General features: G+C 46.9%; 1 protein-coding gene across 1 annotated transcript in view; it reads left to right on the top strand.

Annotated features, from left to right (window-relative positions):
* Positions 1–27,117, top strand: part of LOC146614291 (phospholipid phosphatase-related protein type 4-like) — a 71,677-nt gene that overhangs the window by 25,280 nt on the left and 19,280 nt on the right. The window contains exons 3-6 of the mRNA XM_085377152.1: positions 13,055–13,184; positions 17,182–17,377; positions 18,113–18,170; positions 21,652–21,825. Coding sequence (XP_085233278.1) covers positions 13,055–13,184; positions 17,182–17,377; positions 18,113–18,170; positions 21,652–21,825 — 558 coding nt within the window. The remainder of the gene's footprint in view (positions 1–13,054; positions 13,185–17,181; positions 17,378–18,112; positions 18,171–21,651; positions 21,826–27,117) is intronic.

Genomic DNA, 27,117 nt, shown 5'->3' with positions numbered 1-27,117 from the left:
TGGGCAATTATGTTATTGGCATCGGTGAGCCACTGTCAATATGTGACATATTGAAATCGCGTTTATATATTAAAAAAAAAAAAAAACCACCCAGCACGCCCCTGCGGGCGGTTTATCCTTCAAGCTCGGGTCCTCTACCAGAGGCCTGGGAGCTTGAGGGTCCTGCGCAGTATCTTAGCTGTTCCCAGGACTGCGCTCTTCTGGACAGAGATCTCCGATGTTATTCCCGGGATCTGCTGGAGCCACTCGCCTAGCTTGGGAGTCACCGCACCTAGTGCTCCGATTACCACGGGGACCACCGTTACCTTCACCCTCCACATCCTCTCGAGCTCTTCTCTGAGCCCTTGGTATTTCTCCAGCTTCTCGTGTTCCTTCTTCCTGATATTGCTGTCATTCGGAACCGCTACATCGATCACTACGGCCGTCTGCTTCTGTTTGTCTACCACCACTATGTCCGGTTGGTTAGCCACCACCATTTTGTCCGTCTGTATCTGGAAGTCCCACAGGATCTTAGCTCGGTCATTCTCCACCACCCTTGGGGGCATCTCCCATTTTGACCTCGGGACTTCCAGGTTATACTCGGCACAGATGTTCCTGTACACTATGCCGGCCACTTGGTTATGGCGTTCCATGTATGCCTTGCCTGCTAGCATCTTGCACCCTGCTGTTATGTGCTGGATTGTCTCTGGGGCATCTTTACACAGCCTGCACCTGGGGTCTTGCCTGGTGTGATAGACCCCAGCCTCTATGGATCTTGTACTCAGAGCTTGTTCTTGTGCTGCCATGATTAGTGCCTCTGTGCTGTCTTTCAGTCCAGCTTTGTCCAGCCACTGGTAGGATTTCTGGATATCAGCCACCTCCTCTATCTGCCGGTGGTACATACCGTGCAGGGGCCTGTCCTTCCATGATGGTTCCTCGTCTCCCTCCTCTTTCTTGGGTTTCTGCTGCCTGAGGTATTCACTGAGCACTCGGTCAGTTGGGGCCATCTTCCCAATGTATTCTTGGATGTTCGTTGTCTCATCCTGGACTGTGGTGCTGACACTCACCAGTCCCCGGCCCCCTTCCTTCCGCTTAGCGTACAGCCTCAGGGTGCTGGACTTGGGGTGAAACCCTCCATGCATGGTAAGGAGCTTTCTTGTCTTTATGTCAGTGGCTTCTATCTCCTCCTTTGGCCAGCCTATTACCCCAGCAGGGTACCTGATCACGGGCAGGGCGTACGTGTTGATGGCCCGGATCTTGTTCTTACCATTCAGCTGACTCCTCAGGACTTGCCTGACCCTCTGCAGGTACTTGGTGGTTGCAGCTTTTCTAGCGGCCTCTTCATGGTTCCCATTCGCCTGCGGGATCCCCAGGTACTTGTAACTGTCCTCTATGTCTGCAATGTTGCCTTCTGGTAGTTCAATCCCCTCAGTTCTGACTACCTTCCCTCTCTTTGTTACCATCCGACTACACTTCTCCAGTCCGAATGACATTCCAATGTCATTGCTGTATAGCCTGGTAGTGTGGATCAGTGAATCGATGTCTCGTTCACTCTTGGCATACAGCTTGATGTCATCCATGTACAGGAGGTGGCTGACAACTGCTCCGTTCCGTAGTTGGTATCCGTAGCCAGTCTTGTTCATGATCTCACTGAGGGGGTTCAGGCCTATGCAGAACAGCAGTGGGGACAGAGCATCTCCTTGGTAGATCCCGCACTTGATGGTGACTTGTGCTATGGGCTTGGAGTTGGCCTCTAGTGTTGTACGCCACATCCCCATTGAGTTCCTGATGAAGGCTCTTAGGGTCCCATTGATCTTGTACAATTCTAGGCATTCCAGTATCCAGCTGTGGGGCATTGAGTCATAGGCCTTCTTGTAATCAATCCAGGCAGTGCACAGGTTGGTCAGTCTGGTCTTGCAGTCTCGGCTGATTGTTCTGTCTACCAGTAGCTGGTGTTTTGCGCCTCTGGTATTCTTGCCAATTCCTTTCTGTGTCCCGCTCATGTATTGACCCATGTGCCTGTTCATCTTAGCCGATATGATGCCTGACAGGAGCTTCCATGTAGTACTGAGGCAGGTTATTGGTCGGTAGTTGGAGGGGACCGGTCCCTTCTTGGGGTCCTTGGGGATCAGGACCGTCCGACCTTCGGTTAGCCATTCCGGGTGTCTCTCGTTAACTAGCAGCTGGTTCATTTGTGCTGCCAGACGCTCGTGGAGTGCAGTCAGCTTCTTCAGCCAGTAGGCGTGAACCATGTCGGGCCCTGGTGCTGTCCAACTCTTCATACTGGAGACCCTTTCTTGGATATCTGCCACTGTGATGGTTACTGGACCCTGTTCAGGGAGGTCGCTGTGGTCTGCCCTCAGATCCACTAGCCACTGAGCATTGCCGTTATGGCAATTTAATGAAATTTGCAGATTGTCTCAGTGGAGTTTAATAAACTCAGCCGTCTGCTCCTTGCTATCTAAAATATAACAGGACCATCCATCCATCCATCCATCCATCCATCCATCCATCCATCCATCTTCATCCGCTTTATCCGAGGCTGGGTCGCGGGGGCAGCAGCCTAAGCAAAATAACAGGACACTGGAGTAAATTCTCGACCATCTGTTTAATCTGTTTTCTGACGTTTGTGAAAACTATAGCAAATAAAACACTGAAAAAATAGAATAGAATAGAATTCAACTTTATTGTCATTGCACATGTCACAAGTACAAGTCAACGAAATGCAGCAAAAAAGCCAAACAATAAGTTATCTAAGTGACTTCTATATCATGTTTAACCTGAGTAGCGAGGGTTTGAAAACGATGTGCCAGGAGTTCGCTGTTCTCGCCGGCTCTAGTGCCCCTCGAGCTCCCGGTCAGCTATCGAGTTGGTGGGTAACAGACCTCTCTGAAAACGTCTGAGCACTTTTACAAATATGTGATGTCTTGAAAAACCGAACAGATATTTGAGGTTTACACAGCTACATTCTCGCCTGAAAATATGTTAAAAGTTTATTTTGTGACCCGGAAAGAGTAATAAGAGTAATATTAAAACTAAGTAGCTTCCGCCATTGTTGGAAACTGGAAATGGCTGGGTCGTGCTAAGAATTCTGGGATATGGTGGGCCACGAAGGATACACCCATCCTTCAAATCTGGGGAGAAGGAGGACTCATTTGTCAACCGCATTTCGAGGATTCTTCGAATTTGGACAGGCTTCGTCGCGTCGCTGTAATGTAATCGGCCTACAAATGCGGCCTCAGGAGGATGCAGCCGTTTCAGTCCGTTACTACACTCTTAAATTCTACTACTTATTCCTGCGTCTTTCAGATCTTACAAAGCTTCAAATGACGCGTCGACTATTAAATTAGTCGACGCTATTGATTTTGATAGTCGACGTAATCGTGACTAGTCGGCTAATCATGGCAGCCCTACTTCGAACCAGTTTTTATAGAGAATTCGTTCTCGGTTCTTTAAAAGCTTCAAGCTTTAAAAGCTTGAAAATAAAAGTTCAAAATGTCAAGTAAAAGAAGTTAAAGGCTGTTATGGATTTGTGATTTGTTCTTTTGGATTGAAGAGCTTTCCATTCTTTTTTCTTTTTTTTGTATTTGTTAATCTTATGTTTTGTATTTCTCTAGTGAATCGGAGTTTGTAATTTCTAAATCTTTGGTTCTTGTTTTGTTACATTAGTTCCCTTTTGTGCAGTTCCCTTTCCAATTTGTTCCTAGTCTTGTCTCTGTGTCTTGTCATCAGCGTCTCCAGTTGTAATCCAGTCTTCCTGTTTTCGTTTCTCCGTGTTAAGTTCACTTCTCAGTCGAGGTCTCAGTTTTTGTCATTTCCTGTTTTACTTTGATAGTCTCTTATCCTGTTTGCATTGTGTTCTTTTTTTTTTTTTGCTTCCTTTTTCTCATTAGTCCATTGTTAGTGTCAACTGTGAGCTGTTCTCTTGTTATCCTCTGTGTGTTTATGTTGTCTCAGGGTTCCCTTTGTTGGGTTCTCACTCCACGCTGTGTCCCTCTTCCCATGTGCATGTGATTCCTGCGTGATCCCCGTTGCGATCCACGCGGGATCCCCGTTGCGATCGACACGGGATCCACGTTGCGATCCCTGTTGCGATCCACGCGGGATCCCCGTTGCGATCCCTGTTGCGATCCACGCGGGATCCCCGTTGCGATCCACGCGGGATCCCCGTTGCGATCGACGCGGGATCCCCGTTGCGATCGACACGGGATCCATGTTGCGATCCCCGTTGCGATCCACGCGGGATCCCTGTTGCGATCCCTGTTGCGATCCACGCGGGATCCCCGTTGCGATCGACACGGGATCCATGTTGCGATCCCCGTTGCGATCCACGCGGGATCCCTGTTGCGATCCCCGCTGCGATCCACGCGGGATCCCTGTTGCGATCCACGCGGGATCCCTGTTGCGATCCACGCGGGATCCCTGTTGCGATCCCCGTTGCGATCCACGCGGGATCCCTGTTGCGATCCCCGCTGTGATCCACACGGGATCCATGTTGCCTCATTTGAGGTCAGGCTTCCTAGTTTCTGTTTTGTGGTATCGCAGGAAATTAGTTGGTTATATAAATATATGAGTATGCATAATAGTTATTATTCATAGATACCTGCATCCTAAGTTCCTGTTATTCATCTGAAAGAAACAGAATGAGTGTGTCGTTACAATGGTAATGCCAGGAGAGGCAGTATTGGTTCTGTGTTACATTTATGTTGTAAGAAAGTGGAAGAAGAGAGTGCCCTGTGGGACGCAGTAAAATGGACACTGATGTTCTGTACATGTACTGAAAAGAAGGTTCAGTAAACAAGTTGCAACGATTCTCCGGTGTAAGGCTCAGTTATTTTATTTTTGTTTTGCAACATCCTTTTGGCGACGAGGACGTTTAGGGGGAAGGAGTTTGGGGCAACCGGACTGAAAGAAAAGAGAAGAAGAAGAAAAGTGATGGAGTCGGCTACAGGTTTGGCTAGCTTTTCAAAGAATGCAAAAGTTTTCGGCTGGAAATAGAAGGCAGTAACCTCGAAGCGGAAATGGCTACAATTGGCACGCTAGTAGAGTTCGATCCAAAGAATCAGACGTGGGATGAGTATGCGGAAATACTCGATCAGTTTTTCGCAGCTAACGAGATCGACGATGCAGAGAAACAAAGAGCGATATTAATAAGTGTCGTCGGAGCAGCGACGTACAGCTTCTCAGCCTGGCCAAGCCCAAAGACAAAACCTTCCAAGAGCTGGTGCTTCTGATGAAAAATCACTTCGATCCGAAGCCCAGTGAAATTGTGCAAAGGTATAAGTTCGACTCTTGCTCCCGCAAGCCGAATGAAACCGTCATGGAATATGTAGCGGAGCTGCGTCGCCTGGCGCAGGATTGTAACTATGGCAACACGTTACAACAGATGTTGAGAGAGAGGATCGTCTGCGGAATTAAGGATGACCGAATTCAGAGATGTCTCTTGTCAGAAATAGATCTCACTTTTGACAAGGCTCTGTCAATTGCAGTAGCCATGGAGACTGCAAATAAAAATGCACAGGATCTGCAGACCTCAGGGGCGTCAGCAAAATGTTTCAGTCTCACCAGAGGACAACAGGAGAGTCGTACCTTTAAAGGAGAAAGTAAAGAGTGTTATCGTTGCAAAGAAACCAAGCACACAGCAGCAGACTGTAAGTACAAACAAGAAAAATGTCATGCTTGTGGTAAAGTGGGACACATAGCTAGAGCTTGTAGAAGCAAGACTAAACTGAACCAGAAAAAGTATGGATCGACATATGTAAAGAAAGAAAAAAAGCAGAGTTCACACTACAGTACTCACAATGTGGGCGAGAAACATGAAAGATGACTCTTTCATGTTGAACTGTGTCAAGTGCAGTCAAGGGCACAAAAGAAAACTGTTCAAGTTAGGGCGTGGCAGTGTGGTACACTTGAGAAGAGTAGACCCCTACACTGTGGATATGCAAATTGATGGAACAAAGGTGAACTTTGAAATTGACACTGGATGTTGCCTAACAGTCATGAACGAAGCAACATTCAGAGAAACAGGGAAAGACAGCAAGTCCCCCAGCCTGCAGCCCATCAAAATCAAGCTGGAAACTTATACAGGGGATCCTGTTAAGGTGATTGGTGCAACACGAGTCAGCGTCAAATACAAGCAGCAGAAAAAATATCTGCCCCCGGTGGTGGTCGAAGGCGACGGCCCCAGCTTGCTAGGTCGAGTTTGGCTTGAGGAAATGAAATTGGACTGAAGTGAAGTGAAAAACAGTCGTAACAACAGAAAGCTGCACCGAGTCAAAACAACAGAAAAAACACTTCAGCAAGTGTTAAGTCAGTCAGTGTGGCAAGATGGCGCCAGTGTTCACGGCAAGCCGTCTCCTGCGCTGTTGTTTGTTGTTTATCGTCTTCTCTCTATGTGCTGCCCTGATGTCTGCACGTTACTTTTTTTTTTGTTTCCCGTTTGGATCTTTTGCATCAGAATTGTTGTCTTAAGGCCCAGAAAGATGCCAAGCGGATTTATTTTACCAAGTGGATCATCATGGCCTTGCCATATTGGTCCATTTGATTGACCTTTATTATAATTATGAATTTATTTTATTTTCGGTTGCTACAAACGGGACAGACATGACTGGGGGATAGGACAGGGAGAGAGAATGAAAGAAAGAGAGGGAGAGAGAGAAAACCAAAGGGCAGAAGAGACGGTGAGAAGGGGGGGAAGAAAGAAAGAAAAACAAACAAAACACCTGGATCACCTGTATGGAGAAAAAAAAACAGAAGAGAAAACAAACAAAAAAAGAGCAACATAATAAAAACAGCACCATCACAATAAACTAGCTAGCAGTAGATAACAGTAGATACTAAATATTAAACAATATTGTGCAGCACGCAAGATAGACAGCGCACAATGTGCTTTGAGGCAGCAGCCAAGAAAGGTGTAGTCCGCGTCTGTGAACACCCGTGTGTACACCTGTGTGCATACCTGTGTGGATCAGCATGCTTGTATTCCAAAGGTTTCTCCATGTAACGATCTGCTAGGGAGTGTGGGGAGCCATAGCCCCGTCCACCAGGGTATGAAGCAGGTATGGAGGAGATCCAGGCCCCAGAGTACAAGGACCCGAGGAGGACCACCAAAGGGGGGGGGGGAACCATGCCACCCTCCTGGGAAGAGCTGAGTAGAGCCCCAAACGAGAGGTCACCCCGCAGCTACGGAGCAGAGGCCAGAGGGGGTTGCAGTGGCGTGCCCGCAGGCTCGGCCGGTAGCCAGCTGTGCCAGAGAGGACCGAGCTTCAGGCCCAGAGGCCAGAGGGCATCCCACCCCCCGGAAGGAGCCCAGCCAGGCCACAGGCGCCCGGCCCCGCCAATCGGCCACCAGGAGTGAGCCGGTACATACAAGAGCGCCTAGCCCCAGGCGACAAGGACCACCAATGCACCAACGTCTGAGGGCATCAGCCACCGGCAGGGAGTGTGGTGAGGGGAGATAGGCCTCCGTACTTTAGAGGGCCTGAGATGTACCCAGAGAGGTTGAGTCTAAGACCCAACCTGACATATAGACACAGACGAACAGGCGCACGCAGACACAAATGTGCATTCCCACCCCATATGCACAACCAAGTACTCGGTACTCACCCAATGTGTAGACAGACACAAATAGACACTGCACAGACAGTCACACTCCCCAAACATACTCTATATCCCAGGTCCAGGTAACCCCGCCCTCAGAGGGGCAAGCCGCACCTAGACCCAGGAGATGTAACCCTTCTCTCTGGGGTGGAGGCAAGCGGACCACCTCCTTATCTGCAGTAGCAGGGAGGCCCCGCATCCCAGACCCCAGTCTGACGGCCAGCACCTCCTCCCAGCCCCCCAGCCCTGACGGCTAACAGAACCAGTGTGAGTGAAGACCTCAAACCTCCCTACGCCCGCTCATATGTAGTGTTGCTGTGTGCTGTTCTAAAGTGCATTTAAAACTCAGGAGAGCATGGTACTAGCTTCCTCTCAGAGAGCAGCCCGGCTCCTCCCGAAAACCCTCAGTGTCTAAATGCAATTAAAATTGAGGGTAGGGTTGGAGTACACCGACCATCCTCTGGATGCTGTAAAACGTGCCCATCCCCAAGGCCCTATATGTATGTGTTATGTGAGAGTGATGTGGATGTCTAGGTTGCAGAATAAAATTGAGGCACAGGCGGCCAGAAGGGGACAGAGGGGGAGTGCCTCCCCTGCACCCTGGTGACATACCTGCACCCCAAGCCCTGCGTGTGTGAGTGGGTGTGGTAGAGCGGGAATAGGGAGGCAGCTGAGGATGGGGAGGGAAGAAAGGGAGGGGCAAGCGGCCCCTCCCTGGGGCCAGCTCCCCCACTGACCCCAGTAGGCACCCCCACACTCTGGAACCCACCAGGGCAAGGGGGCCCAGGCCCATCCGGACCGGGGCCCGCATCAGCAGCACCGCCCAGCCCCACAGAGTCCGGGGCAGGCCACTCGACTCCAACCCAGAGAAAACTGCACCCACCCTATCATCCAATCATCTCCCAAACTACACAAGACAATAGACACACAGGTTGAGTTCATTCTCCACCTCTTCTATATCTCTCCCCCCACCTGCAGAATGAGCTCCTGTAGTGAGGAGACCACCTGCAAAGATATAACAACCTCCCCACCAGTTAGAGAGCCCCCTAGTAGGGCCGATGCACCAGAGGTCCCCTGCACTGGGGCTGAGCCCCCCTGCACCCACCCGCCCACTGCTCCGGCGACACAACAGCCAGGACCCAAGCTCCCAAGGCCCGGCCAGCACCCCAGACCGGGGGGCGGAGCACTCCCAGACCCCCAAGCCTCCACGCCCGTCCCGGACCCTCCCAGGGGCAGCCAGGCTACCAGGCCAGTAACCAACGTCCTCCAGCACAGACCCTCCCCCATCTCAGCTGTAGGCAGCCACAAGGAAAGCACCATCTAAGAGCCCCCAGAGCTCCTAACCAGGCCATGGCCACATCCCCCAGGTTAGGCCCTCTAGGGAAACATCCCTAGGGACTCCCCAGATGCCCTAAGGCCGTCCCTACCCCCATATCAACCACAATAGCGAAGGCAGTACCAAACCATGATCCCCCACCCCCACTAGGTGATGAAGCCGATCAAAGGAGCCCAAAGGGATTGATCAAATGTGATGGCAGATGTTGTATCAAGACTAATGTGATCTATTAGATGGTTTCTATATTGGTTAGAATTAAGATTATTTTTATTTTTCCAGTTAATGAGGACCATTTTCTTGGTAATGCATAGGGCCGTAAAGACAACGTGGGCTGTGTTTATTTCTGCAGTGACCTCATCCAAGTTGCCCAGCAAGCATACTAAAGGGGAGGCTGGAATGTTACATTTCAGACACTTTGATAAGTCTTCACATATCTCACGCTCCACGTGAGTTACCTATGATCGCCAAACTCTTTTGAATCTCTGGCCTTTGGACTACCAGACACAAGATTTTAAATGGAGACCTGAGAATCCTCCTCCGCTTTCGAAGGACTTTCCTGATTACCTCCGCCACTTACCATCTACCTTCTCTCAAAGGAAACGTTCACGGAGATGGGGTAAACGTGGCGGCATCCGTGTTCGTATCAAGGCCTTTTTAAAGTCCTATGTTGCAACAAATGATTGCTATTCTATAAACATCTTGTCATCTATTCATCTAAATGAATAGTGGTATTGTAAAGCGCTTTGGGTGTATTGAAAAGCGCTATATAAATCCAATCCATTATTATTATTATTATTATTATTCCTGCCCTCCGGGACCATGCTAACTTCAGACTGTTCTGTCATCGCTGGATTCGCCCTGTTGGCCCTTATGGTTACCTGGATCTCCCAGCTGATCCTCCGCCCGCTTGGTGCTGGGTGCAGTCCTCCAGAGGAGGTGCGAATCTTGGCAACCTTCGCCTGCTGCGGCGTTTTCCTACCAGTAACAGTGTGACCACTCTCCGTATGGTCTTACTAAATACAAGGTCATTGACGAATATTTTTTTTTTTTTTTATTGTTTTTTATTTTAAATGATATTCTATCGTCGGGACTGGATTTCTTATTCCTGACGGAAACTTGGCTTCGCGGCGAACTTTTTCCCTTCTCGGAGCTGCTCCTACCTGACTATGCTTTTATTAGCTCACCCCGGACCACTGGAAGAGGTGGAGGGCTAGCTTCAGTTTTTAAAAACAAACTTCGATGTCGGCAGCTGCCACCTGTTCTGTACCCCAGTTTTGAGGTGCAGTTATTGGAAGTGAACTGCGTCCCCTCCATCCTCTGCGCTGTGGTGTATCGTCCCCCGAAACTTATCAAGGATTTTCTTCCAGAATTTGCTGATCTGCTGGGGAGCCTTGTGCTACGTTATGACTGTATACTAATTGTCGGTGACTTCAACATTCATGTTTGCTGTGAGGACAGTTCGCTAGCTAAGGATTTCCTCGCTCTTATTAGCACCCTCAATCTCACCCAGTGGGTAAGTGAACCAACTCACACTAAAGGTCATATACTTGATTTGGTACTATCTTATGGTCTGGATATTTGCATCACGGACATAGAGGACTTTGGGCTTTCAGATCACTTTCCGGTTTTGTTTAATACTGTAGCGAGCGATGTGGATTTGAACAGTGATGGTCCTGTGCGGCAAACGCGCACGATTAACTCCCAGTCAATCGCCTACTTCATTAATGCTTTCCTTGACTCTCCCCTCTCTGCTGCTAACTGTAATGGGGTTTTATCAGCGGATGAGCTTGCTAACCTCTTTTATACTACATGCACTGACATTCTTAACTCTGTGGCACCTCTGAGGATTAAACAACCCTGGCTAAATTATACTACTCACGCCCTCAGGCGTGAAGGTTGTCGTGCTGAAAGAAAATGGAGGAAAGACAAACTCCACGTCTCTTTGGACATCCTCCATAATTGTTTATCTAAGTATCAAAAGTCTGTTAAAATCTGCCTTTTTGTCTAGCATTATTATGACTAATAGCCACAACCCCGAGCCCTTTTTAATACTTTTAACTCTGTGATAAACCCTTGCACTATCACTTATAGGGACGCCTCCCCTGCTCTTTGTGATAAATTTTTAAAGTATTTCTCTGATAAAATCTCAGCTCTAACGGCTTCTCATCCATCTCATTCATCATCAGTTTTAGACCCAGTTCCAGCCTCTGAATGCTTGACTGTCTTCCAACAGTTTGAGCCAGTGTCTTATTCTGCTTTAAAAGATATAATTGATCATCTCAAAATCTCTGGTTCCCCGCATGATGTGGCTGGAGTCCCCATGGTCCAGAATCCATGTGGACTATGCAGGGCCTTTCCTCGGGGAGATGTTTCTAATCATTGTGGATGCTCATTCCAAGTGGATGGACATTTACCCTGTGAAATCCTCTACATTACAGGTAACTATAGAGAAACTGCGCCAGAGTTTCAGTGTGTTTGGACTACCTAAAATGTTAGTTTCAGACAATGGAACATGTTTCACAAGTGCTGAATTTGAGTCATTCATGAAGCAGAATGGAATTGACCATGTGAGATCAGCACCTTTCCACCCTTCTTCAAATGGGCTGGCTGAGAGGGCGGTCCAGACCTTTAAGGAGGGGATGAAGAAAGTCAAAGGTGATACCTTGCAAACCAGACTGTCCCGATTTCTGATGATGTCACGGAGACTCAGATCAGTTTTGGACTTTCTCATGTCTGATGTGAAAACAAAAGTGCAGCACAAACAATTGAAACAGAAAGAAAATCATGACACCAAGAAAAGACTGAGAAGTTTCACACCAGGAGACAAGGTCTTCATCAGAAACTACTCCTATGGCCCGAAGTGGATTCCCGCAGTCATTGTGAGAGCATCGGGTCCAGTGTCTTACATTGTTACCATTGGATCAGGTCAAACTGTGAAGCGGCACATCAATTAGGTGAGAGCAAGAGTGGCTGACACTGTTCCCAGTACACCAGACAGGGAGGTGGAGCCATTGCATGACAAAGAAGCAGTGCCTGAGTGCTGCTTGCCATCAGAGTTGGACACATCGCCACAACCTCCGGCAACGGAGTTGCCTTATGCTCCGGAGACTCCGGCTCCCGGAGACTCCTTAATGACACCAGTGTTGTGACGTTCCCAGAGAGAGAGAGACTTTAAAGGACTTTGTTAGGTAGAGTGAGATCTTCCAGGAATAGAGCAACAATGCGCTCTGATCTCACAGGAAGGACGTACCTTCCTAGTTATTAAAAAAAAAAAGAAAAAGGAAAAAGAAACATTGAAACATATGTACAGTTGTATGGTTACCTTAATTACGTGTTGATTGCTTGTTAAGCATTCTTTACATAAGCAGTTATTTTGTAAGTCCAGGGAGTTGTTGACTTAAGGGGGGAGGAGATGTGGTATCGCAGGAAATTAGTTGGTTATATATGAGTATGCATAATAGTTATTATTCATAGATACCTACATCCTATGTTCCTGTTATTCATCTGAAAGAAACAGAATGAGTGTGTCGTTACAATGGTAATGCCAGGAGAGGCAGTATTGGTTCTGTGTTACATTTATGTTGTAAGAAAGAGGAAGAAGAGAGTGTTCTGTAGGAGGCACTAAAATGGACACTGATGTTCTGTACATGTACTGAAAAGAAGGTTCAGTAAACAAGTTGCAACGATACTCCGGTGTAAGGCTCAGTTATTTTATTTTTGTTTTTGAAGATGCAACATGTCTTGTCAGGATTATTTTCGATTATGTGTTTGTTTGTTTTGGATTGCTCAGCAATAAAGCTGTTTTGAGTTTTACTTTTTGCCTTTGAAGTCCTGCATTTGTGGACCAACACAGCCAACGTGACGGCGTCAGCAAAACTACTGAGTCGTTATTACTAATATGTAGTTCTCATTTATCAAAGAAGCAATGTGTTATTGCGTGTGCAACTTAGTTTCACTTAAAGTCTAAGTCCACTTTCAAGTTTGGCTAAGGTTTAACCAAATTTTATGTTCTTCTTCATTTATTCTCCAGATTTTTCACTTGTAAGTAAATAATATATAAATGCCCTCAGCACATCAGAGAAACTTTCAGATCACAAAAAAATCTGCTTTGCCAACACTCTTTGATTTCTTTGTGTATAGATTCTGATAGGAGAAGCGATCCTGTACTGCTATCTGTCCAGGAAGTCATCAGCCAGTCAGACTGAGGCCAACATCAATGCTGCAGGCTGCAATTTCAACTCCTACATTCGCAGGGCTGTACGCTTCATAGGTAGGAGGACATATTCACTGATTATATGTATCATTTACTTGCTCCAACAAGAACCGAAACACTAATAGATTGAAAAGCAACTGCAAAAAGAACCACTAACTTTGCTATGTGGAACAGAAAGGAGGTTCTCTCAGCTGCTCCTTAATAATGAGTCATCACAGCGGAGCACTCCACAGTTTTTTGTTTAGCTTAATTTTATGCAAGATACACTTCCTTAACCAAAAAGTTTATATTTTTATACTGCATGGTTACTTGAAATCAGCCATTGAGATATTTGACGTTGGTATGCATTCCACAGTGTGTTGTTGCCAAAAGATGTATTAACTTCAGGGGCATATATATAGAACATTATGTTATCACAGCCAAGGCCAAGGACGCTTCTCTAATCTATATACACCTGTGTGTAATATACACAAAAAATTCCCCGCTTGCCCCCGGTTAATCCTTCAGGCTCGGGTCCTCTACCAGAGGCCTGGGAGCTTGAGGGTCCTGCGCAGTATCTTAGCTGTTCCCAGGACTGCGCTCTTCTGGACAGAGATCTCCGATGTTGTTCCCGGGATCTGCTGGAGCCACTCGCCTAGCTTGGGAGTCACCGCACCTAGTGCTCCGATTACCACGGGGACCACCGTTACCTTCACCCTCCACATCCTCTCGAGCTCTTCTCTGAGCCCTTGGTATTTCTCCAGCTTCTCGTGTTCCTTCTTCCTGATATTGCTGTCATTCGGAACCGCTACATCGATCACTACGGCCGTCTTCTTCTGTTTGTCTACCACCACTATGTCCGGTTGGTTAGCCACCACCATTTTGTCCTTCTGTATCTGGAAGTCCCACAGGATCTTAGCTCGGTCATTCTCCACCACCCTTGGGGGCATCTCCCATTTTGACCTCGGGACTTCCAGGTTATACTCGGCACAGATGTTCCTGTACACTATGCCGGCCACTTGGTTATGGCGTTCCATGTATGCCTTGCCTGCTAGCATCTTGCACCCTGCTGTTATGTGCTGGATTGTCTCTGGGGCATCTTTACACAGCCTGCACCTGGGGTCTTGCCTGGTGTGATAGACCCCAGCCTCTATGGATCTTGTGCTCAGAGCTTGTTCTTGTGCTGCCATGATTAGTGCCTCTGTGCTGTCTTTCAGTCCAGCTTTGTCCAGCCACTGGTAGGATTTCTGGATATCAGCCACCTCCTCTATCTGCCGGTGGTACATACTGTGCAGGGGCCTGTCCTTCCATGATGGTTCCTCCTCTTTCTTGGGTTTCTGGTGCCTGAGGTATTCACTGTCAGTTGGGGCCATCTTCCTGATGTATTCGTGGATGTTCGTTATCTCATCCTGGACATCCCCGGCCCCCTTCCTTCTGCTTAGCGTACAGCCTCAGGATGCTGGACTCGGGGTGAAACCCTCCATGCATGGTAAGGAGCTGGGTGCTTCGACTTATGAAAATTTTGACTTACGAAAGACCCTCTGGAACAAATTAATTTCGTAAGTCAGGGTTCCACTGTATATGGTATCACTCTATCAAACAAGAGGACAGCCGCATGTAACTATGATGATGTTTGCTAGTTCACCTTACATGCATTAATGTAATAACGTGGTTAGCCTACTCAACGTAAATTACACACGAACAACATTAAGCTACTCACGCAGAGAAGAACGGCTGCTGCTGCATCATCATCCGTCATCATTTCTGCTACACTGGCAGGGCTAGGGGCCAGGACTCTCCTCTTCGGGTTTTTGGGAGAGGTTGCTATCTCCGGGTCCGATAACAGGCACCACACCCGATGTAGATGTGCTCGGTGTGAGGTCTCGCAGCAAGCTATCAAATACGGTGCATTTCTCGGCTTTTAAAAAACGCTATGCGTCACCAGGTGTTTCATCAGATTCGAGGTTTCACAGTGACTTGCAAAAGTATTGGGCCCCTTGAACTTTCCCACATTTTGTCACATTACAGCCACAAACATGAATCAATGTTATTGGAATTCCAGGTGAAAGACCAACACAAAGTGGTGCACACGTGAGAAGTGGAACCAAAATCATACATGATTCCAACATTTTTACAAATAAATAACTGCAAAGTGGGGTGTGCGTAATTATTCAGCCCCTTTGGTCTGAGTGCAGTCAGTTGCACATAGACGTTGCCTGATGAGTGCTAATGACTAAACAGAGTGCACCTGTGTGTAATCTAATGTCAGTACAGATACAGCTGCTCTGTGACGGCCTCAGAGGTTGTCTGAGAGAATATTGGGAGCAACAACACCATGAAGTCCAAAGAGCACACCAGACAGGTCAGGCATAAAGTTATTGAGACATTTAAAGCAGGCTTAGGCTACACAAAGATTTCCCAAGCCTTGAACATCCCACGGAGCACTGTTCAAGCCATCATTCAGAAATGGAAGGAGTATGGCACAACTGTAAACCTACCAAGACAAGGCCGTCCACCTAAACTCACAGGCCGAACAAGGAGAGCGCTGATCAGAAATGCAGCCAAGAGGCCCATCTACAGCTCAGGTGGGGGAATCTGTCCATAGGACAACTATTAGTCGTGTACTGAACAAAGTTGGCCTTTATGGAAGAGTGGCAAGAAGAAAGCCATTGTTAACAGAAAACCAGAAGAAGTCCCGTTTGCAGTTTGCCACAAGCCATGTGGGGGACACAGCAAACATGTGGAAGAAGCTGCTCTGGTCAGATGAGACCAACATGCAAAACGCTATGTGTGGAAAACTAACACTGCACATCACTCTGAACACACCATCCCCACTGTCAGATATGGTGGTGGCAGCATCATGCTCTGGGGGGGCTTCTCTTCAGCAGGGACAGGGAAGCTGGTCAGAGTTGATGGGAAGATGGATGGAGCCAAATACAGGGCAATCTTGGAAGAAAACCTCTTGGAGTCTGCAAAAGACTTGAGACTGGGGCGGAGCTTCACCTTTCAGCAGGACAACGACCCTAAACATAAAGCCAGGGCAACAATGGGATGGTTTAAAACAAAACATATCCATGTGTTAGACTGGCCCAGTCAAAGTCCAGATCTAAATCCAATCGAGAATCTGTGGCAAGATCTGAAAACTGCTGTTCACAAACGCTGTCCATCTGATCTGACTGAGCTGGAGCTGTTTCAAAGAAGAATGGGCAAAGATTTCAGTCTGTAGATGTGCAAAGCTGGTAGAGACAGACCCTAAAAGACTGGCAGCTGTAACTGCAGCAAAAGCTGGTTCTACAAAGTATTGACTCGGGGCTGAATAATTACGCACACCCCACTTTGCAGTTATTTATTTGTAAAAAATGTTTGGAATCATGTATGATTTTGGTTCCACTTCTCATGTGTGCACCACTTTGTGTTGGTCTTTCACCTGGAATTCCAATAACATTGATTCATGTTTGTGGCTGTAATGTGACAAAATGTGGGAAAGTTCAAGTGGCCGAATACTTTTGCAAGCCACTGTACCTCCTTTGCACAGTATCAGCTTAAAGCACTTGTTGCAGGCTGCTGAGTTTGCATCTTTTACTGTGAAGTACAGCCAGACTTTGACCACTTCGCCTTTGCCTTTAATCTGTAGCTCTGCTCAAAAGAACGAACGTACCTGGGCCCGCCTACTATCCTTGGAAAGGTAAAATGATTGGCTAGAATCCAAAGTGTATGACATCTCAAGAAAAAACAAAAGGCACCGAAATAAAGCACCGAAATGTGCGCTGCTTTTCGGTCTGGTTACTACCGTTTATGTCAGAACCGGTGCCCCGGATACCGGAACCCATCCCTACAGATAAGTGCTTGCAGACTGCGGTTTTCTGATCCATGTACGTGCACATTTTTGATTCTCCAACACGTAAATAAAGTTTGTGAACGAGGACAGAATTTCTCTTGTCATGTCTGGAGCAGATAAACAAGCACTTAATAGGAGCCACTGAATAACGATGTTATGTAATATGACTATTATATGTTGGTGTATTATATGAATGCGTATAGTGTTCTCTATTGTAAAAGCTTTCTTTTTTTACAGGTGTCCATATCTTTGGCCTGTGTGTGACAGCACTGATAACAGACATTCTTCAGCTATCCACTGGCCAGCATACTCCCTATTGGCTGGATGTATGCAAACCTAACCTGACCCACCTTAACATGTCCACCTGCGATGAAGCGTTTATCCTAGAGGATATCTGCTCTGGACAGGACATAGGGCTCATCAATGCTGGCAGGTGAGGCTTTGATTTACTGTGTGTGGGAGAGTGTGAGAGTGGATGCATGTGGGTGTGTTTTTGCACAAAACACTAGTACTGCCTCAAGTTGTAAAGTGCACACACATTGGACAGCAGAAGCTATAGAATGAAAGAAATGTTGTCATTTCATTAATAATAAAGCACTGAACAAGAGCCACAATCCAAACTGTGGGCGTTTCAGCTGTATGTTTTACGTTGAGCGTAACAGACTGTGCCTGCACACGCCAAACTGCTGACCAACGTCACTGAAATTTATATGTAGAAGGCATTGTCAGTCATCTCGAGCATCTTTTTCCAAACACCATTTCCTTCAGATTATTAAAATGTTCTTTCTGTTATGAAAATATAATTATTAAAGGCAACCTTTATGCAAATCTGTAAACAGATTAAACAGACCTACTCAGTGACCCATTTAATCATTTTACTGAACTATACTGCGTCATACTTGGTATATTAAGGACAACAGATCAAGCTTTAGCTAAGAAGCTGCATTTACCTAGAGCAGATATTAAAAACCAGGTTGAGCCGTTGCCCTTCTGGTTATCCTTCCTCCTTATTGAACACCTGCTCGGGCAGATTTGTCAGCACGCACACGTCACGCGTCCAAGTTTCTTTGAAAGTCATTTTTCTGTTGCACATGAATATTCAGCATTGTTCTCAGCTGTCTGAACATGATAATTAACATCAAGAACACTCTGCCGCTCTGCTTTATAGGAAATCTTTCCCCTCCCAGCATGCTACGCTGGCTGCCTTTGCTGCTGTCTACATCTCAGTAAGTGGTTACTGCATTTACACATATAAAGAACAACACTTCAGTGTGACCACAGTCCTGTTCTAACCGTTATGGCTTGTTGCAAATCAAATCAAATCAAATCACTTTTATTGTCACATCACATGTGCAGGTACATTGGTACAGCACATGTGAGTGAAATTCTTGTGTGCGAGCTTCACAAGCAACAGAGTTGTGCAAAATACAAGAATGTAAACAAGCAAAATACAAGAATGGCTACATCTGAAACTAATAAATATATGTACAATATATAATAGTATATGCATTTCTGGATGTGTATACTAAATATTTTTCTACGTGTGTGTGTGTGTGTACACATATTTTACAAATTAAATAGAGTAAACAATAAATAAAATATACAGAGTGAGACATGTGCAAAACAGTGGCATTACTGTACAGTATGGAGTGCATAATGTTGAAGTTCCAGTAGTGAAGCTGAGGTGTCTATGACGTGTTCAGCAGTCTGATGGCCTGGTGGAAGAAGCTGTCTCTCAGTCTGCTGGTTCGGGACCGGATGCTGCAGAACCTCCTTCCTGATGGAAGCAGTCTGAACAGTTTATGGCTGGGGTGACTGGAGTCCTTGATGATCCTCCCCGCTTTCCTCAGGCAGCGCTTCCTGTAGATGTCTTGGAGGGAGGGAAGCTCACCTCCAATTATCCGTTCAGAGCACCGCACTACTCGCTGGAGAGCTTTGCAGTTGTAGGCGGTGCTGTTGCCATACCAGGTGGTGATGCATCCAGTGAGGATGCTCTCAATGGCACAGTGATAGAAGGTCCTGAGGATGCGGGGGCTCATGCCGAATCTTTTCAGTCTCCTGAGAAAGAAGAGGCGCTGCTGCGCCTTCTTCACTGTTTTGTTTGTGTGTACTGACCACGTAAGATCCTCAGCCAGATGTACACCAAGGAACCGGAAGCTGCTCACTCTCTCCACAGCAGCGCCGTTGATGGTGATGGGGGTGTGTACTTCTCTGCACCTCCGGAAGTCCACTATCAACTCCTTTGTCTTTGCGACGTTGAGGGTGAGATGGTTGTCTTGACACCAGTGGGTCAGGGCGCTGACCTCCTCCCTGTAAGCCGTCTCATCACCGTTGGTGATAAGACCCACCACTGTAGTGTCGTCCGCAAACTTCACAATGATGTTGGAGCTGTTAGTGGCTGTGCAGTCGTAGGTGTAGAGTGAGTACAGGAGAGGGCTCAGTACACACCCCTGTGGAGCACCAGTGTTCAGTGTGATGGGGGATGAGGTGATGCTGCCCAGTCTGACCACTTGGCGTCTGTCAGACAGGAAGCTAAGGATCCAGCTGCAGAGGGAGCTGCTCAGTCCTAGATCCTGCAGTTTCCTGTCCAGCTTCGAGGGAACGATGGTATTGAATGCTGAGCTGTAATCTACAAACAGCATTCTCACATACGTGTCTCTCTTCTCCAGGTGTGACAGGGCAGTGTGTAGTGTCAGGGCTATGGCATCATCAGTGGACCTGTTGTGGCGGTATGCTAACTGTAGAGGGTCCAGTGAGTCGGGTAGTGCAGAGCAGATGAAGTCCCTGACCAGCTTCTCGAAGCATTTGCTTACGATGGGGGTCAGGGCTACAGGTCGCCAGTCGTTCAATGAGGAGATGGTGGAGGATTTGGGTACAGGGACGATGGTGGCCATTTTGAAGCAGGCTGGGACTACAGACAGAGAGAGGGAAAGGTTGAAGATGTGCGTGAACACTCCAGCCAGCTGAGCCGCGCATGACCTGAGGACGCGGCTGGGAATCCCGTCCGGACCAGTAGCTTTGCGTGCGTTCACCTTCCTGAAGCACTTCCGCACATCCTCCTCAGACACAGTGTGCGCACTGACGTCATCCGCGGTGCGCACACTGTCCGGTCTCATGGTGTTCGCTGTGTCGAATCTAGCGTAGAATACGTTTAGATCCTCACACAGAGAGGCCGTGGTCTGCGGTGTGCTGGTTTTCCCTCTAAAGTCTGTGATCGTGTTTAGTCCCTGCCACATACTCCGAGGGTTGTCAAACTGTTGCTCCACCCTGTCGCTGTACTCACGTTTGGCTGCTTTGATCGTCTTCCGGAGTTGGTAATGTGCGTGTTCGCGGAGGCAAAGGCGGTGTTCCGTGCCGCCAGTGCCGCCCGAACATCTCCGTTAATCCAGGGTTTTTGATTTGGGAAGGATTTGACTGTTCTGGATGGGACGACATCTTCCACGCATTTCCTGATAAATCCACAGACTGAGTCTGTGTATTCATCAATGTCTCTGGCGGCCACGTGAAACATTTCCCAGTCCGCGTGATCAAAACAGTCCCGCAGCGCAGACTCCGATTGGTCCGTCCAACAGTGCACCGCCCTCCGGGTTGGAGCTTCCTGTTTCAGCTTCTGCCTGTAGGCGGGCAGGAGCAGGATGGAGCAGTGATCTGATTGGCCGAATGGGGCGCGGGGGAGGGCTTTGTACGTATCCCGGAAAGAGGTGTAGCAGTGGTCAAGTAGCCGGTTTCCACGTGTGTTGAAAAGGATGTGTTGATGGAGTTTTGGTGAGACTTTCTTCAGGTTTCCCTTATTAAAGTCTCCGGCTGTGATAAACGCTGCCTCTGGGTGTGCGGTTTCCTCGCTGCTGATCGCGCTGTACAGTTCCCTGAGTGCACGGTCAGTGTCGGCTTGTGGGGGAATGTAAACAGCCGTAATAATCACTGCTGTAAATTCCCTCGGTAGCCAGAATGGCCGGCACTTAATCATCAGGTACTCCAGGTCCGGTGAGCAGAAGGATTTGACCGGGTGCACGTTCGCATAATCACACCAGCTGTTGTTGATCATGAAACATACACCACCGCCTCTGCTTTTCCCAGTAAGATCCTGTGACCTGTCCGCGCGGTGCACAGAGAACCCCGGCAGTTGTATTGCGGAGTCCGGTACTTTGTCCGATAGCCAGGTTTCTGTGAGGCAGATCACGCAGCAGTCCCGCATCTCTCGCTGGAATGAGATCCGTGCCCGAAGCTCGCACAGCTTTTTCTCCAGAGACTGCACATTAGCCAGTAATAAACTGGGTAACGGTGGTCTGTAAGTGCGCCGTCTCAGTCGAACCAGAACGCCAGATCTTCTCCCTCTGCGTCGGCGTTTGCGGCCTCCAGGGCCAGAGAACAAAGGCGTCTCAGGTGAGATGAATGGGGGGTCTGCAAACGGAGCGTCCGTGTTGCAAAACTTGAACTCCGGAAAGTTATAAGAAAGACCGTCTTTTATGTCCAGTAAGGTTTGTCGGTCGTACACAAGGAGACAAGTGCTGCTCGTGAAAAAATAAAGGAAAAGGAAAATTAAACACAGAAGAAAGCCGTTGCTTGGGGGAGCTCGCGACGAGGCTGCCATACTCGGCGCCATCTTGAATTTCTTGCAGTCACACATGTTACTTAATACACATTAATAGCAGGTTTGAATGAGGCCTGTTAAACAAACATTTGTTAACGTGAGTTTGTGTGTTTCAGATGTACTTCAACACGGTGTTGACTGACTCAGCCAAGCTGCTGAAGCCTCTCCTAGTGTTCTCCTTCGTCATGCTGGCCATCCTGTCTGGGTTAACCAGGATCATCCAGTTTAGAAACCACCCTGTTGATGTATACTGTGGGTGGGTGCTGGGAGCTGCCATTGCTGTTTACCTGGTAAAAGTTACAGTTACATACATCACGATGAAACACGAAAGCAATATTTGAAAGAATAACATAGCACATTACACTATATGCTACTGTAGTCATCTCACACCAGCTTCAGAGGGCCAGCAGTTACAGCGATAAAAGCACACAGAGTCAGATTGTTCTTCTTTCTAGATTTTTAGTTTTGTGTTTGATGAAGATCGTTTCGAGGTAATATAGCTGCTTTAGGACATGTGGCTCCAAACAGCTTCAGGGGCTGGAAAGAAATCTTTCTGCTCAACTGTAGTGCAGAAACTGTTGGATACTTGCACCCACACACCATCACCCTGCAGCCCACAAACACCCAGACACACACACACAAACACACACACTGCCTACACTTTTGTGCAAGAAGAATCTTTGAGGTTTTGCTGCAGAACAACTGTCCACCATCAGATGATTCTCCATTTAAAGTGTTTCACTGGAATAGCATCTCTGCGATTAAGTTTTTATTTTTTACTTGTCACTTGGATCTTCTCCTTGTAGGCTCGCTGCAGTCCGGACTCCTCTGGGCTGTTTTAGAAATATTTAGATCAGAATAAAAAGAAAAAACTCATTGAGGCTGAAGCATCCTGTTGTTTGGCTGCTGCACTGGTTCTGGTTAGCAGGACAGGGTGAGGATGAGTTGATAGCACACAAATAAATACTTTTTGTATTCCAGGTGTTCCACTCTAGCAGAATGTTTTCAACAACATGTGAAGCTGTCTGTCACAGTGTTGGCTGCGCTCTTTCGTTGCTGTGATAAGAGATCGGTGTGGAGAGATGATAGATGTACTGAGAAAGGAAATTATAACGCAAATTCATATTCTGCTCTTAAATAAAAGTAGACCTGACTGGCAGTTTTTATTTATTTTTTTCTCTTGTCAGCAGACTCCTGTGGCAGTTACAGGTATAAATCATTCACACCACCAAATTATAAAACAGTAACAGAAGCACAGGGACGGAGAAGTTTCCAGAATGCATTGCATAGCTACATACTTCAACAGTTAATGGGATGAGTAGAAATAACTGATCAAGTAGACACATGACCAAAGTGCCAAAATCACAACCTGGTAGCTTTTATTGTGAAACCCCCTCCCATACAAGTTCTTCCTGTACCATATATGTGCAAAGGACAGCTTCTGAAACAGTTGTGAACTTCTACTGTTCACATGTCCACAACTAGCATCTTTAGCTTTTGTTAATCTGCTATTCTCTCACTAGGGAAAACAGTGGGTGGGGACTGTGGCATGGCCAAAATGATTACAACCATGCACAGTGAACCTGCGATATCATTGCCTTTGAAATGGTTGCTTCAATGACAAGAACCAGGTCTGTGACCACTGGCGGTCAGTTGGCCAGTGTGGAGCAAGAGCGAGTATTGTCTTTATGGAAAAACCAGGATTAATGATATAATACATGGACACAGTGAGTAAATCAACTGGGAATCTGATCAAACACAAGACAGAATAGACTGGCAGCATGTTGCTTTATTGCTTATAACTGATTTAATTGCATTGGGTGCAGTCTGCCGCTGTCTATTGTGGCCTGGCCTGCAAATAGCATGTCCTGCTACATCTTCAGAGCAGCTGCCAAAAAACCTGCTACAGTACCAAGTCTGGGTGACACTTGTCCAACATAGGTACAGTCCCCCACTTCAACCACTGCAGTGTGAAAAAGGCTTCAGGAAACACCTCGCTAATCTTTCCATCAGGCCATGAAGCTCTGGTTAATTGGGGATCGACAATTATGACATTATCCAGCTGAAGAGAGGCTGTATCTCACTGCCACTTAAACCAAGTTTGCAGGGCCGCCAGATAGTGGTGCAGAAACCCTGTCCAGAAGCAGTCAGACAGCACTTGACAGGCCCTTCAGTGTTTACGTCTAAACCGCCCTGAATCATGATGTACTGCCTACGGTGCTGAAGGCGCGGACTGCCCCATCAGCCACAAACTGGCTGGATCTGGGTCTGTCAAGCGTAATGTTAGGAATGCCCTCAATCTCAACCAGGAATATTAACACTTCGTGGCTGATGACTTCTGAGCCCAGGGTTGCAGTCAGGGCAGTGCTCAAAGTACTGATTTTGCTCTCCAAGGGGCCTCCAAATTCAGGAGCTCTGGTGGGTTGCAGTGCAATTGTATTTGGTGCTCCGACAGCTAAGTCTGTGGGGAAGGATTGAGGGCTTTGAAAGTTTCTTGTAACTTCCTGTCACCACCTTCTAAATGTGAAAAGCAGACCTCAATGTTTTTCACGCCAACGGCCAACTTTAACCTGCAGTGGTCCAAAACAGTACATTTCTGTTGAGATATGAAGTCAGAGCCAAGCAGGATACAGGGTCTTTGGGCTGATTGGTTGGGCTCTCCATCTTTGGCAAACAGAACAAGAGTGCTGTTCTCTTCTAGCAGCCTCACAGCCACAAAGGATCCAAAGCTTTGTCCTCAGTTCAGCAAAGAGGCCCTCTGCACCAGGGTGTTTCACATTAAACTCCACGTGTCTGATTAACAGCTTTGCCACCACATCTCAAGTCAAGGACTACAGGGGAAATCATCCTCCAGACTTTGACAGTGCCATAGACAACCACCCACCCGTATCAGCTGAAGTGATTCATCATATTGTTGGTCCAAGGTCATCAAGCAGTTTGATTAAGGGACCCGATTCCCACCTGTTCTCCCACCTGCACTCAATTTCTTCAGGAAAGCTGTCTCATTAAGCAGACTGCAAGATGCTGGCCACTGATTCCCAGAATTCGTCCACTATCGAGGTCTCTTCAGTGTTTAAAGCCACCCCGTGAAGGTGCCACGTGGTTGCCTTCACTAGTTCATTGAAGGTGCTAATCTGCTGAGCATCAGGTAGAGTATATCAAGGGGTATTTACTGCTGCAACTAGCCAGGACGTGGACCTTCTTTGCTCGTCCGTGATGCCTTCATTGTATAATGTGTATAACAGTATTTATAATAGAGTAAACCGTCCAATGGCTCGGTGGCAGCTACAGATTGGCTATGGAACCAAAGACTGTCAGCAGTCTTACCAGCTTGATAAAAGGAGCCTCCAAAAAGCCTGACTTGAGAGGGCTCCTTTGTGAACTGAAGAAGTCTTTTGGATGAGAGGTGAAACATCTTCATAAATGTAAAGAAGTCCATTTGCCCCTTTTTAAAGCTCTTAAGACCATCATCACCTGGATGACTGAGAACATAAAACGCCCATATTTTCCAGTAGTGTATTGCAGAAATAAGATAAGATAAGATAGAACTTTATTAATCCCTCGGGTGGGTTCCTCTGGGAAATTCGATTTCCAAAAAAGCACAGCACCGACAGAAGTTACAGAGTTACAGAATATTATATATATATACACACACACACACATATATATATAAATACAGAGACAATATAAATAAAATATACGAAGGGGATAAATAGAATAAATAGGAATAAAAAATAAAAAATAAAAATACAAGTGAATTGCACATTTCAAGTATTGAGGTCTATTGCACTGTTGACTATTTACAAAAGTATTGCACAAAAGGAAATGCAAACACATGAAAATGCAAAACATAACTATGTGGTTTTAGAATATGACACATCAAAATTCCACATTTGCCAATTTTTCTAGTTGACGTCTTTGATTATGTCAACCAATCGTTGAGGTCCTGCTGACATAGCTCCGAGTCTTCCTCCATTAATAGTTCCCTCATTTTGTTGATGACGTCATTGGCCTCTATATACACATTCACAGTACTTCTTGAAGGACTCACAATCACCATCTCCCTGATGGCTCATTCCTAGCCCATTCCTCCAAAGAGCATCTGGGCATAACATGGGGAACACTTAATGACAAACACCCACTCCTACACCTTAGGTTAGGAATTCTTCTCATATCACACCAGAGAAAGTATAATAGTGGCTGGTCTTCAGGTAGCAATCTCACCTGGTGGGATATTCCCAATGTTCCTCATAGCAACAAAATCCCGCCTGAACGTCAGGAGGAACCCAGGAGAGATGCACTGAGGTTGGGTCTGGCAGTAGCAGTTCATCCAGGTTTTGGCCTTTGTATGTCAATGAACAGCTGAACACATCTTGATTTGTCTCATTATGAATCACCATATGATGAAGAATGAATCAAGACTGGAGGGTCTAACCTTCCCTCACTGTAATCACCTGCCTTCTCTAGCTTCTCAGTCTCAGCTTGGTAAGCCTCAGTCTTTTCTAGATAATAATAATAATTATTATAATAATTAATCCGGCTTCCTCCCACCGTCCAAAGACATGCAGCTTGTGGGGACAGGTTAATTGGATAATCCAAATTGCCACTAGGTGTGAATGTGCGAGTGAATGTGAGTGTGAATGGTTGTCTGTCCCTGTGTGTTCGCCCTGCGACAGACTGGCGACCTGTCCAGGGTGTACCCCGCCTCTCGCCCTATGACAGCTGGGATAGGCTCCAGCGCCCCCCGCGACCCTGAAAAGGATAAGCGGAAGCGAATGGATGGATGGATGGATGGATAATAATAATAATAATAATACATTTTATTTAAAAATAGTGCCTTTCAGAACACCCAAAGACACTGTACAGCAAATAAAACAGATATATATATAAAAACAGAAAAGCTGGGAATATACACAATAATAAGAGTAACAGATAAAAGTTAAGAGCATGCAGAGGTTTAAACATAAGCAATTTTAAACAGGTGAGTTTTGAGGGTGGACTTAAAATGAGGGAATGAAGTAATATTTCTGAGGTCAGGGGGTAAGGAACGCCACAGTCGAGGGGCAGAGCAACTAAAAGCCCCGCCCCTCATTGTAACTGGGGGGCAGGGCTAGATCTAACTAGATCTCCGCTGAGGCTCTATACCGCACAAGCTGGGAAGGACTGCTTCAGGCGCTGAAATGAGAGTGGGCGTGTTACTTGCATGTAGTAGTTGAGTGGCAAATCTGCATACTGATGCTACTTCCACTCTAGCTGTTTGCCTCCAGCAGGTTAATGACATCTTGATCCATGGCCAGTTTAATTACCAAAGTACTGCTGCTGAGGAGATGGTGGTCACTGCTGTTTGTGGCTGCACTGTTAACATGACTTGACTCGCAATGTCTAGCATGGTTTTCAGTGCTGCTGGCCCCCCAGGTTGGCTGAGATGGTAGTCCGATAGCTGTTGTCGGGACATATCAGCCTATCAGGAGTGGCTGAGCATTCATAAATGGTTTCAAGGGGAAAGTCTGGAGGTGCCTATAAGTGCACTGAAGTGCCTACACAGTTTAAAAGTGTTTGGCTACACCAAGCCCATTTTACAC

The sequence above is a fragment of the Diplotaxodon limnothrissa genome, linkage group LG18 (genome assembly GCF_057381915.1).
Source record: "Diplotaxodon limnothrissa isolate DT_005_m linkage group LG18, D_limnothrissa_male_GT1.1, whole genome shotgun sequence".
NCBI lineage: Eukaryota > Metazoa > Chordata > Actinopteri > Cichliformes > Cichlidae > Diplotaxodon > Diplotaxodon limnothrissa.
This window is presented reverse-complemented; position numbering and strand designations above follow the sequence as displayed.